Raw genomic sequence first — 14,362 nt, 5'->3', positions numbered from 1 at the left:
CTGTATGTATTGTGAAAGATAGGGGGAGTCACTGAGCCCAAAACTCTGGAAAACAACTAACAGAGACAGCGTCATGTGTTCAAGTACAGTGATTTAATTTTTTCCAGTACCTTTACAGGCCCTTCTGAAACCTTCTGTATAGCATAGCATAGAACACCACACAATCAAGATTTTTCCTCCTTCTCCATCCAATTCCTCTTCATCCAAGGAAATGTTGTCTTCGCTTGGATGAGGTTGAGCAGGTTCTTTTATCTTTGACCTGGGAGTACTTCAAACGCCAGGGCATAGCCTGCAGGAAGCACATCTGAGTTAAGCTGAAGTCTCTGAAAGTAGGGATTACTAATCCCAGCAACTACCCCGTTAGCCCCAGCAGAGCCCAACAGGGCTGCCCCATGGGACAACAGCTCCCAGCATGACCTGCGGGTGTCTGTGTGGGAATCCTAACCCAGGGATACTGTCATCTAGCGTATTGAGGGTAAAGGAACCAAAGACTGTTGTCTCCCCTGGTCCTTCCATTATATTGGCCTCTCGGCTGGGTAAGGGTTCCTGCCCCCTCCTGGTTGGAAAGCCCATCCATCTATTTCCCTTTATTATTGTGTCTAAATTGAGTAATGAATCAATTAGATCAGTTAAATCTCTCTTCGGGGCACCTGTCCTTCCACTAGGGTACTCACAGTATGTATAAGTTTTCTCTATATGAAAGCAGCAAACAGTGCTAACAAACCAGTTATCCTGTGCACTGATTAGCCACAATTAACCTTAAATTCCATATTTAAAGTAAGTTGCTGCTGCCAGCATACATTGTGGTCCATGACAATCCTAATATAGGATTTACCAGGTTTGACAATTAGATAGATAACAGGCCTTGAAAATGTTTTATCAAAGCTATTAAAGTATTTAATAAAACAGTACATCAAAATGTGAAAGGTGGTTCAGTAATGCTGCCTTGTGCTACTACACTCCATTATTTCCAACATTAGATATAAAAATAGCACACACAAATGACTATGATATTCAGAGCTGAAATGTTCTTTCAGTCATGAAGAGAACTGGCTCAAAAGACCTGGAGCACTGCCTCTTTCTTTAATCTCTGGAAATGAGAGATGCCCTTTAGGGTGGTCTACGAATCGAGTGTTGAGCCCTAATGGAATGTACTGTAACATTTCTCCTGAGAGTGAACCCAAGGTCTATTTTAATTAAGTGCCACCAGCCCAGCATCTAAAATTTCTATTCAATTAAAGCAACCATGGAGGAATGGATCATCATGGAACAAACATGAAAAACTTCAAAATATCTAGTTGTTCAATAATTCAGTTACAAAATGGCTTAAATGGACTGCAAAAAAGAAAAAGCAACAAAGGCACACCATCCTTGTATTTCATACCTGGTCAGCAGTGCATAAACACATATTGACTAAAGGAGGAGGTACCAGGGCCATCTTGACAGCATTATAGGCCCCGGGGCAAAGCAGTGCACTGAGGGCCCCTACCTACACAACCACTCAGCAAGTCACAAGATACAGTACATAGATTAGCATGGTGCCCAGTGTGCCCATTCGTTAGACGTCAGACGGCCCTGGGAGGTACTAGTGCTCCAGATACTTAAATAACAGCCTAATTGTGTGTGTGTGTGCGTGTGTGCGTGCGTGCGTGCGTGTGTGTGTACGTGTGTGTGTGTGGGTGTGTGTGCGTGCGTGTGTTCAGAGATTTCTCAGGTGAGGATATTAGAAGTTAACAGGTAAGGTAGTCATGCTCACTACAGAGTGGTGTGGTGTGTGTTGATGTGTGTTCATTAGCACATGCAAGTAAGAGTTTCACTGTGCTCTGTACACCTGATAATAATCACTAGATAAACTCTGAACCTGTAGTGGTAAAATCAGGCACCTGAGAGCTTTGGTGTCTGCTTCTTTTATTTCTAAATGATTTCACAACAAGTGAGGGGTAAGGGTAACTCTGAAGTTTTCTGTAAGATGATTTGACCATCCCAGCATGATAAAATTATGTGCCTCCAATTGATCCATTAATTAGTGAAATATATATCCATGCATCTATGATGATGATGATGATAATGATTATTATTATTATTATTAATAACAACAATAATATCAATGGCTATCCTTGGGAACCACAGTCTGCTTGAGCAACCTCACGTATAAGACAAGAAACCAGCACTAGATGAGTCACCAGTCCATTACTGGGTCCACTGAAGCAAAACCACTCACTTACAGTATGAATGGCTAGTGTCAAATACACATAGTATATCAGAGAAAACTCATGCGGACATGCTGAAAAGAGACAAACTGCACACTGGAAATGGCTATGCTGGGATTTGATATAAAGGTCTTGGAGCTGTGATACAGCACTACTAACTACTGCCCCATGTGGGGAAAAGAGCACAGCCTACTCAAGTCTTACTGTTTCAAAATGCACTCCAAGGGATCAAAATGTTTTTTAATAACCGGCCAGGGCAGCAAGTAAATCCATATTTTATGTGTATTTTGTAGGGGAGTAATGGCATGCAGTAGGATGTCTTGGAGTGGTCTGTTCCCACCTTGATTCCTTAGCGCACTGTGACTCTTAGACGAGAAGCATAGCAGTAGAACTGATAATGTGGTTTACTTAGGATTCAGCCTGTGCCACACGTACGTTAAGGTAAGACTGAGGATATCAGGAGGTTAAGTGGCTAGCCGTGGTTATGATATAGAGTAGAGAGGCACAGAATTGTTAAGCAATGAGGCACCTTTTGTAACAGATGGGATATTCCACTGATAGCAAAGGCTGCATTTGAATGCTCTGACTTAGGGAGGTGCCTGTGCACATTGTTTGTGGATTGTTTAAGTGACAGGACAAAAGTGAAGGAAAATTTAGGATTCGCCAAATTCAATAACTCTAATTATATATTTTATCATAATATTAATGAATATGGGAAAGATAAAACATAAATATAATGTAACATAATTCAAAAATAAATAATTAGAGAAAAGGAAGAATAGCAGTTTCAAATTTTACATCCTATAAAACTGGTTAATGATGCAGTGTAATGACTCCATTTAGCTTTACATAAGCAGGACAATAATAAACACCTGCTTAAATTTTTAATGACTACAATATAAAGAGATACACATTATTTTGGAAACATAACATGCAGTTTCAAACATATTCTTGATTGACAAATTAATCAATTAAGACTTTTATATGGGCAAGATAAACATGTTGTTTTGTGTGCTAATAATATGCTGCATCCATACTGAAACCTGCTTAATACAATTCAGGGTCACTGGGGCAGGGGCCTATCCCAGCAATCTTGGACACAAGGTAGGAACAAACCCAGGACGGGGCCGCAATCTGTTACAGTGCTAATAAGCGAGTCAGTAACAGAGTAAATATCAAAATTAATTCTAAGAAAAGAGCTGAGTGTCTGGAAATAGTGTGCCAAAGGGTACTATATACTGTACATTTCAATTCATTTTGTATTCAAACATTTTTATACCAAAATCAGTTACTGACTGCCAAAATGCAACATGTTAATATTAATAGATTTTTCATATAACACAACTAAACACCTGAGATTTAAAAGTGGTAAGTTTTTCCTCCTACATAAACACCTTTACCAAGGTATAATTGCCTCCTAAAAGCTTTGACATTCAGTATATAACATGGGAATGTACTGCCGCTGAAATAAAGCATTAACAGCTTGAGTCTGCCAATTGGTAGTATTAAAGCTTCAATAAATAAATGAGTCTTTCAAATTGCTAGCAGGCTATAGAGAGCTGCTGGAGAGTAGCAGCTAGTTTTATAATAAGGTGGGTTTAAGGTAACGGTCTCCTTTGTATTATGAAGCACAATCTCCTTAATATTCAGAGGGAGATTAAACAGCAGGGCTGAGTAGATAGAAAGTCTGGCTATTTCATCTTTCAATTACAAAAATTAGTCTGAAGTTGTTACTGTTACAGCTTTATCCAGCACAATATGGCTCAAGTTTGTCAAAGAATTAAAAAGCCTACAAAGAATTAAACAAAAATACACCTCTGTAGTGGGTAATGTTTCAAAGAAAGCATCCCTTAAAGATGAAATCAATCTTGTTTCAAGTTTATACCCTGGCTCTATGATTAGGGCTCTAGGGGTGTATTTGGCTGGGAAAAAAAGTCTTTTTGATTTGTCAGAAATTCTTTAGATTAATATGCAGCTGTCATGGCAAAGCAAATCTAGACCTCATTGCACTCTTTTATCTTTTTTTCTCTCTTACCCTAGGCTGCAAGCCGTGTCTACCTCTGCAGGAGAAAACATCCATTCATTCCTGATTGGCGCTCGATATAACAGGTCAGTCAAATCAACTTGTCTAGATCAGGTTATTTTTAAAAAAGAAAAACAGTTTCTTATGAACAATCTCTGCTATCCAAATCTAAGCTGTGCATTTTGTTTATGGAATGGACCACTCAGGCCTGATCCCTATCTTGTCCACTGTTGCTGTGTTAGACACTCACTCCCCATTATAATAATGCATGTGCACACCATTTGAATCTATCTATCTATCTATCTATCTATCTATCTATCTATCTATCTATCTATCTATCTATCTATCTATCTATCTATCTATCTATCTATCTATCTATCTATCTATCTATCTATCTATCTCAATAATGACCCAATGAACCCAATGAACCCTGTCTCATCATTTGCCGGTCTAATGTGCCCCCATTCTTATACTTTAAATCATAATACCACATCATTGAAAAGGGATCAGATCTGTTGAACACTAACAATAATTAACTTTTTCTTGGGGGATTTTTAGCTCAACTCCACAGGCTCGACTTCTTCTCAATAGATGTGGACCTGCAAAGCTGTTAATTATAGCTCCCCACTGTAATTGTTATTTGTTTCATATCAATGTGCACGAAGGCTCTGATACATTGACATCAAAATTCAAAGTTTGATAAAGTCTGTGTTAATAAATTCTTTTTAAACACTCATTTAGACCTCAGAACTATCCCTAAATGTCTGTCCATGAAGCTCCTTGAAAAGGTCAAAGTCAAATTGCACCTAAAAATCTACTTCTGCTTACCTGTATAATTTGCTGTTATTTATTCCCATACACTACCAGTTCACACAAGCCTATGTTTTTCCAATCTTGTTTATTAGTGATGGTGTGATACCTAAAGATCAGGTCAGGTCAGGTCAGGTTAGGGAACATGCACTGGTACAGTGTGTTGACGCAGCCACCACACAACGAAACAGCTCAGGATCCTTGTTACAGCCTCCCAGGCAAAAATGTGGTCTAGTCATACCCTCCGGAAATGACCATCTATCTGCCACAGCCACGTGTTAAGTGGATGTCCCCTTGGCCTGGTCCAGCCACTCAGGTCCTCAACAATGAGGATCTTACGAGCTGGATCACTTGACTTGCTGTAGTGCCGTAACTGACGCTCCTTCACAATGCAGGTAATATGCAGCAATCGGGAGTCAAACCAGCAGTACACAAGGATTCTCCAAAAAAACACAGTACCAAAGGAGTCCAGTCTTCGTCTCAGGTTACTGGATAGCGTCCATGTCTCACAACCATATAGCAAGACAGGAAGTACCAGGACTCTAAAGACTTGGACCTTCGTCCTTTTGCATAGATATCGGGAGTGCCACACACCCCTTTCCAGCAACCTCATGACCCCCCCATGCTCTCCCAATCCATCTACTGACTTCATAGGAAGAGTCACCAGAGACATGAATGTCACTGCCAAGGAAAGTAAACCTCTCAACAAGGTCAACACTCTCTCCACAAACAGACACACTGATGATGGCTGTGCCCAAGAGGTCATTAAAGGCCTGGATCTTGGTTTTTATCCAGGACACTCGCAAGCCCAGACACTCAGACTCCTCGCTCAGTCTCTCGAGCTCCCCGATCAAAGCCTCCATTGACTCCGCGAAGACCACAGCATCGTCAGCCTAAAGGCTGCTATATAAAATAAAACTTGATTGAATTATTAGTCAGCTGGGCTGAGCTTGCTGTTACTTCACACCGTCTATGAATTGACTCCCACAATGCAATCCTTCACTATCCTTCACAATCTCCTCACTGCATATTTACAGGCTTTTAGAAGAAGGCAATACTGAAACAGTTTAATAGTTATCTCCTGAAACCTATTTTAAATAAATAGGTTTTTTTTTAATTAAATTTACTTTAAGCAGGTCATATCAGGTTATCTCTGCCTTTGAATTCTTGTCTCCATTTATTGAAAATGTCTCTACATTATTCTCAAGAATCTACATATAATACACAGCTTTCTATTTATGAAAACTGACCAGAATTAAGTTCCATGTTTTGCTTCTGCCTGTGCCTTGTCCTAAAAATTCTGGAATTCTACTACAGGTATATCCCACTGGGAGAAAGTATCATTTGGTTGTGAGAGTGTTGGAGAGTGACCATTCAAAGACTGTTGAAAAGCTGTCATCCAGAATCAAGCTACTCTTCTTTACGACAAAGAGCTTGTTTTTTGGATGACAATGGCTGTAACTGGTGCTGCAAGCTATTAAACAACCTTTAGGTTTGAATGCCTGCTTCTGCTGTAGGCAATGTGTTTTAAAAGAATACATCAATGGACTGGGAAAATACCTCTGTAAAAATGACTAAACTCAATGTGTTGAATGTGTTGAATCTAATGCTTCTTCATGTACTACTTTGACACAAATTGTGTTATATGTCCAACAAAAAAAATGGAAATAAAACTCATGCTGGGAAGGATTAGTAAAAAAAAAAAAGTGTAAAACAGTAGTGGACTCTCCTTAAGTGATATATTATAGGTTTATAGCTTCATTATTGTCACATGTATAGAGTACAGTGAAGTCCTTAATATACTTCTACATACTAATTAATATTTAGATATTTTATAGAAATATAGGCAGGATGTAGTAGCATCTGAAGGAGGAAAGTTGATACTTTAGGAGCAGAGATAAGTTTAATTAAGGATACATAAACCACATTCTTTTCAGAATCAAAGCACACAGTTGCAACAGAGCTGACCTGCTCACTCCAAGGGAAGTAAACATTAGTCGTTTGACTGAAGAAACAGTCTCATTAAATGGTGGCTCTTCGCCTCTTCTTTCACAATCACCGTTAAACTCACTTTGGGAGTGGGTCCATTCTTGATCCTGGAGAACTTGCTCAAATGAGGAAAGACTAAAGCAGTAGGTGAAAATACAATATTAAAGCATAGATTTGTAAAGGTAAATTTTGAAACTTGAAGGCAATAACATGTACTTTAAATGGAAACAGACAATATGTAATATAATATAATATTCCGCTTAATCCAATTTAGTGTCGCTGAGGGAACGGGCTATCTCAGCAGCACTGGGCTCAAGGCCAGAGAAAGTCCTGGACTGGGTGCCAGTTCATTGCAGGGGGATCAGTAAGTGAAGGGTTAACAAAAAGAAATACATAGGAAAGACAAAGGGATGTCAAATTAAAGTAAATCATTATCTGTCTTCCACAGGTGTGTTCAGGCTGTGCACAGTTTTTGTCCCAGTTTTTGCCAAGATGGGCTTTGAGTGGATTAATGGGTAAAGAAATAGATGAAAATATTAATAGAGTATAGTGAAAATGTGTCTTCTTCCTGTCTGTTTTTTTTGTGTTACTGGATATTCATCAAAATGTTTTGTGTCAGGTCTACTTCTTCTTCAGAGTCTAAGAAGAAGTAAAAACACCCGGATTAGGTGCTTGCTTCTTTTGTTTTTGGCATCCACAGTCATCAAGTTTCAAATGTAAATAAGTTATTGGGGCTATTTGTGAACTCAAGGTATAATTAAAGTCAGCGCTGGTTATTGTACCAATACAAATCATGGAGTACACACTGACATGACCTTTGTGACACACCTGTCTGTTGTGATAATCAGCATGTCAATTTATGAAGGTTTCTTTCCATATAATCAGCAGTGTTGGCAACATCCCCTGGGGGGTGAATATGGAAGGGCTTCTTGGTTTCAGTGGCTTGCTTGCAAAGCCAGTAGCATACCAGTTTTACACCAGTTGCTGAATAATGTAGGAACACTCTCAATGGGATATTGTTACACAAATCTCTCACATGTCATCTTGGAAGTTCCTGTATGAACATCCAATCAAAATATGCTGTTCCAATGAATATGGCATGTCTACTCTCCAGAAAGCACAGAGATAGTAGAACTAAAAAATATCAAACAAAACATGCACTGTGACTGGCTAAAGCCAGGGTGGAGTCTTTTACCCTGCAGGGTCACACTTTTGAAAAATGTATATATTTTCTTAGTAACTACATTTTTTCTTCTTTGTTAACATTTATCAGATACTCCGTTTTTTTTTGAAAATCTTATAACTTTTGTTATGAAAAATATGCAATAATGCCAGATATCAAGTGGGGAAAATCCTTTGTCATAGCCCTGTATTTCTGTTTGTGGTAGGGTAGCATAGTGATGCAAAGGTTCATGCAGAATTTGTTTCACGTTTTGAGATTTCTTATGTAACATTTAATCATACTCTCCATGTCTGCATTATTTTATGAGTGCTGCCACTTTTCTCCACATCCCAAACAAGTGCAGGTATGGTTGATTGGTAACTTTAAGAGGGCCCAATGAGAGTGAGTTTAATGTGAGTGCGTGCATGTGCGTGTGTGTGTGTGTGTGTGTGTGTGTGTGCGTGTGTGTGTGTGTGTGTGTGTGTGTGTGTGTGTGTGTGTGTGTGTGTGTGTGTGTGCATGTGCGTGTGTGTGTGTGTGTGTGTAAAAGTCTCTGCATTTGTTAGGCTTCCCGCAGTCTAAGGTTTATTCATAGCTTATGACCTGTGTTAGTGTAACCTCCATCTTACAAAGCCTTCAGTATTGTGATTTAAGTGAGGACACAGGAAACAAAAGGGTTTTGTTACACACATCTATTTATTTCACTGGAACACAAAATATACAGGGTCTCATCATCTGCATGCCCTATAATACAATATACATTTACACTTAGCATTAAAATAATACGTTTTATTCAATTAACAAATGAAATGCAAGGTAAACCCAAAACAAGAACCCTCACCTCCATTACATTGGCAGGAGTGTCAGTATGAACTGCTTCTCAGTTCTGCAATGGCATCGTTTCCTAGTGAAATAAAACTTAAAAAAATATCCCTGGGGTTTGTAGTCATTATAATCTAATTAAAATGACCAAAACGTAATAATGTTGAAAGGAAGGCTACCTAACCTCCGGTACATTAGCAGGTTATAAAATGATTAATCACCCAGGCGGTGCAGTGGTAGCTTGGCTGCCTCACAGTAAGGAGATCATGGGTTGGAGTCTCGGGCTCTCCCTGTGTGGTAGTGCTTTGAGTAATTAGAAAGGTGCTATATAATTGTAATGAATTATCATTATTAACGGCTATTATAAAGACAAAAGGAAACTCAGGAAAAGCTAAATCTCAATTTGTGAGGACTTGTCAGTCTCCTTAAATACTTTCTGAGTGTTTCAGTAATTCTGCGCTTGTAACATTTAGTGCAAAATAACAAACTCTTATTACTGCATTTTAATTTGTACATTTAAGGCAGCAACCTGTGGACAGATAAATGTATGGAGAAATATTTTTTCATGTATAGTAACTAGCCTTACATTCAAGATTGAAGTGTATAAACAATACAGAAACCATACAGAGCACCTCTGAGCAGCAGTGTCTGTTTAGAGTTAAACATGGAGGATCGGCAGTGAAGATGTGCTGCCATCCATTTTAAAACATGACTGAGAGTTGATAAGAAGTCAGGAGGCAGCATGTCACAGTCATGCATCTATAATTTTAAGAATATTTTATGTTAAAAAAAGCAAATGAAATTTTTAAAACCATGCACTTCAGGTGTCTCCAACGTGATGAATGACTGAATGTCTTAAAATAATTTATTAAATCTAGTAGTGCAGGCCCAATACACAAACCTGATATAAGAGATTTTTAATCTGGCAATGCACATGTCTGACAGGTTACGATGTAGATTAAAAACGTGAAAGTATATCATTTTAGACACCATTAATGCAGAGCCAGGCTAGATCAACATCAGCACATGGCAGAATTAGAAGTATAGTTTAGTATCTCTTTCCCCCTAGAATTAATTTCTAAAATATGGAAATTTCTGCAGTCCTTAGGCCATGCTTATTGAACAGCGTTCACCTTTCTTGTTGAAGGTTCACATTGACCTGTTTGAAAAGTGTAAAGTTTCTGAGCATAAAGTAAAACTCATTGATAGGTTCTTTGTTATCCCAGTACATAATCAATTTAGCGGGCAATTTCTCTACCTAGAGAGCTAATTAAAGAAATAATTGAGGGATGTCTGCTTATGTTACGGCCCTGTTTATAGATGTAAGATACAAGTGAAACATTCTAGAAGGGGATTTGCTCCTTCTGCAATATTGCACTTTCCAGCACATAAAACCTGCTTTCTGTTTTTGGAGTATTGCCAATCATGTAATCTCCAATGGCGTTGTACTTACTGTAGCAATTTATTGATATCACACTGATAATACTACTGTTATAAATTACTGTTAAAAACATGAAAGGAAAATAGATAAAAATGCAGTAAATGCATAGACAACTCTGACAGAGGAGTGCAAGGATGGTGTTGTAAGTTCAAATGGGATCCTCATTTTTTTGGGCAGTCTGGGGATTCCCAATTAAAATTATACCAATGCAGATTGATGTTCTGTTTGCATCTTACTTCATGTAAAATAACACAGAAGAGAAACAATATTTTTTGTGAGTTTGTGGAAGTTTGCCAGAACAGTCCAATGTTGTTCTGTGGATCCGGAGAGGGCTCATGATTGTCTACCTGGGAATGTGGTATAGGGGGTGCCACAGAAGTGGCAGATGCCAAAGCCCCTACTGCATGCTTCTTGATTCCTGTAAGCATTGAGGGAGAACCATCTGTGTTTAGTTCATTCCAAGTGAGATTTGGATGATAAGAGTGCTTCTTGTCTTCATTGTCACTGACAGGTGGTGAATAGCAGAGTTTCGTTTCGCATACAGTTTTATGAACTTGCCTCTAAACTTTGCTTTCCATATGATTTCACTATTGCAAAACACACTAAAATCAGTCTTATGGTTTGAATAGTAAGAAATATTTCTACCTATGAATTATTCCACGACCAAAACTGTTCTCACTTTCCTTTGTCACCTGGCAGTGCCACTCCAAATTTCCATGGCTCTTTCCATGCAGCTCCAAGCAACATCATCACACTGAACTGCCTGCATATTTCATGCCACCATTCCCGCTTGTACCACTCATTTAGGGGCAGGTGTCATCATGGGTAACACAATGTGCGCCTTGCATCACCAGTTCCATAAGCCATTTGCCAGAAGCCACATACCTATGCCAATTGGTTTTAGTAGTGGGGAAGTGCCTGCAGGTATTTGTTCTCATATCGACATTCTGCACCATAATAAACTGCTACAGGTCTTTGCACATGGAGAAAATGGCTGCAGATGAGATGAAAATATATGTGCTAATGGCATGGGTCTCACATGTGGCTAAACACAATTTGTTTTGCGAAATGTTTTGTGAAGTGAAGCTCAGTTTTGCTCAAATTGTTTCAGTTATCACTACTGACAGGTTACAAAAGTGTAGCTGATGTATGGAGAGCAATGGAGAGGGAACATCTCTGCTGTTTGTGGACAATATTGTCTGTCAGGCCTCATTTGAATTTGATCTCTTAGCACATTGAGTGTTTTGTGTGTCATATTCGGATTGGGGTCCATTCCTGCAAATTTTAATACATGGTCCTCTCCCATTAATTACCATTAGACAAGCAATGAAGTTGTCTCCTATTTGCATGTGTGACAGTGGGCAAATCCTGTTTGACTGGTCCTGGAAGAATGTGAATAATATAGTTCCTACTGTTACCTGTGGTGGCCAGTTGAACACATTTCATGAAATTGTTCTGCTTTATATCATGTATATATTTATATATTTATTTGTATTATGTAGCCGATGATCTTATTTTGTTTCAGATATGGCCACCATACTTTGGTATCACAGAGGTATTGGTTTGTCCAATCTACTGTACGTCTGTGCCTATGCATATTTATACATTCACTAGCTGTGTAAGCCTGTGCTGTAAAAAGCCCGGGGTCCTAGAAACTATTGAAATCATTAGAAAAATAATTAAAATGTAGAGATGTCAGGTAATTGAAAGGAACTACTCTGGGCATCTCTCTCCTAGGAAAACACATTTTGCTGACATTCTCGCATCGTCTGTACATTAGCAGTGGGTGGAAAAGTAAAAGGGATGCTGTTTTGCTGATGTTAGCGACTAAGCGACTTTCTTCTGAGGTTTCATTTTGCTGACGTGCTGACCTCACTTGTGTTATTAGCGCCTAAGTGAGTTTTCTGCTTTCTCGGAGGCAGAGCCCTTACCCCGACTCCACCTCTCACTTCCGGGCCGGACAGAGACACACACTTCCACGCGTAGACATTTATATATAAGATACTGTGACCACTAGAGAGTGTCAACCAACCAACACACAAACTCCTTTATTAAAGTTCGTATCCATATGCAATGGTAAGTCCTTTAATCACACAACAATTAAAGTGAGCTGGACTTTATCAGTATGTAGCAGCTTCTTTGCTAGTTCTTACAGAGTTGCAGTTTACATCTTTTACCCACACTTACTCTTATGGCTCCCCAAAGTGAAGTGACCTTCCTGGTTCTTGTCCCTCTTTTAATTTGTTCCTGGATCACTTGAGTGGAAAGAATGGACCTTCAATTCCCAGATGCCAAGCAAACGTCTCTGGACTTTCACTGCCCTTAAGGGGCTTCTCCAAACACTTCTGAAAAGAGAGCGGAACATGCTCTGCTGCATTTCCAATTTCTCATTTTTTCCTGAGCACTCCTCTCTGGCCTTATTGTGAGGTGGAGCAGCAATACTGTGCATAACGTCAAGTTTAGAATTGGAAAGAATAACGCTGATTCTGTGATACAGCAGTGTTTATCTCTGTTCCATGGTGCTTTTCCTTTCTTGAAAGTTGCTTCATTTTATTCTTTCAACACTATGGCACATATTGTGTTCTTGTAGTGCTTTCAGCATTTGTTCCATCCATAAATGACATGTAAACAAGGCGTATCTCTTAAGACCCAGACAGTACTTAGTGTGTGTTGCTCCTCTGGTTGTAGTGAACATGGACAGATACAGTAGCTTTACTCACCAAAAAGTCAAAGGCTGAGAATCTGTATACTTTAATACAGGCTTCTGACAAAAAGTTATTCAAAGTATGAAAGATGTATTGACATCTTTATGTATTGACATCTTTATGTATGTATCAGATGTATTTCACATCATTAGATTCCATTTCTGTTCAAAGACGGGGCCTGTCAGAGTGTTTTAATATGATTTTCTGTTTTCTTTGTTTGTCTTTCTGTCACCCCTGAATGTTTGGTACCTCAGCAGCACCTTCTGTTAATCTTTCAAATTTTTTTCTTTGTGAAGATTGTGACATAGTCAAAATATTTCAATTCCATTTTAAATGTATTCTTACTGAGCACACTTACACTTTTAAGTTCAGCAAGTTATCCAGGGTGGTGCATGAAAAAAATGATCTTGCTCACTGGAGCCCCATCCTGGTCTTAGCAACAGCAAATTTAGTCAGGTGAAGATGGTAGGGAATCTTCGGGCATTTTTTTTTTCACTTTGTTATTTCATGGAATTGTGTATTTCATTTGTGGAGCTGTTTGTTCAAACAGGCTCCTTCAAGTTGACAAATGATTGATTTCTAAAACAAATATCCTGATGCAAGTGCCCCTCCAAAGTGGATATCTCAGCAGCCGGTGAATAAGTGATGTACCACTGGTTTTGTAAGCAAAATACTGACACCCAGAAGCTCTAATTGCCATGGTCTTATGCCTTTCTAATTATTCTCTGGTGCTTCTGAATGGATTTTCTTGTTTTTTTCATCTTCCCTATGGACATTATAAACATTGAGAAATTCTTTTTTGTTATTATTTTTGTGTTTTTGAAACATTTTGAGGAACCTTAAATTATTTCATATCTTGTTGCACCACCGTCTTTGGTAGCTGTGCCTTTCTTGCTGTATTTCAGCCAGGGTTTAATTGACATATTATTCTTTCTTCTTAATTTTTGATTCATTTGTTTATGTTAATATTGTTGGTCGCTTAGTTTCTATGTAAAAATATATCTTCATTTATGTTCTGTGTGTTTTGTGTGTGATCCCCCAAGAGACAAGGCCACCTGCCCACCATAGTCAAGGGTCTGCCCTCAGACCTATAAAGGCTGAGGAGAACCCACAGTCCCTTGTGGTTTGTTCGGAATGTGCTTGTGGTGTGATGTGTTCTTTGGGGATTATATGTGCTTTGTCTTTTGACCATTCTTTGGA

General features: G+C 38.8%; 1 protein-coding gene across 1 annotated transcript in view; it reads left to right on the top strand.

The window, feature by feature from the left end:
* LOC114645332 (uncharacterized) overlaps positions 1–14,362 on the top strand; it is a 434,664-nt gene that overhangs the window by 401,348 nt on the left and 18,954 nt on the right. Inside the window, exon 8 of the mRNA XM_051923325.1 lies at positions 4,251–4,319. Within this exon, the coding sequence (XP_051779285.1) occupies positions 4,251–4,319 (69 nt within the window). The remainder of the gene's footprint in view (positions 1–4,250; positions 4,320–14,362) is intronic.

This window comes from Erpetoichthys calabaricus, chromosome 2, assembly GCF_900747795.2.
Source record: "Erpetoichthys calabaricus chromosome 2, fErpCal1.3, whole genome shotgun sequence".
Taxonomy (NCBI): domain Eukaryota; kingdom Metazoa; phylum Chordata; class Cladistia; order Polypteriformes; family Polypteridae; genus Erpetoichthys; species Erpetoichthys calabaricus.
The sequence above is the reverse complement of the archived record's forward strand: the minus strand, read 5'-3'. Positions and strand labels throughout refer to the sequence as shown.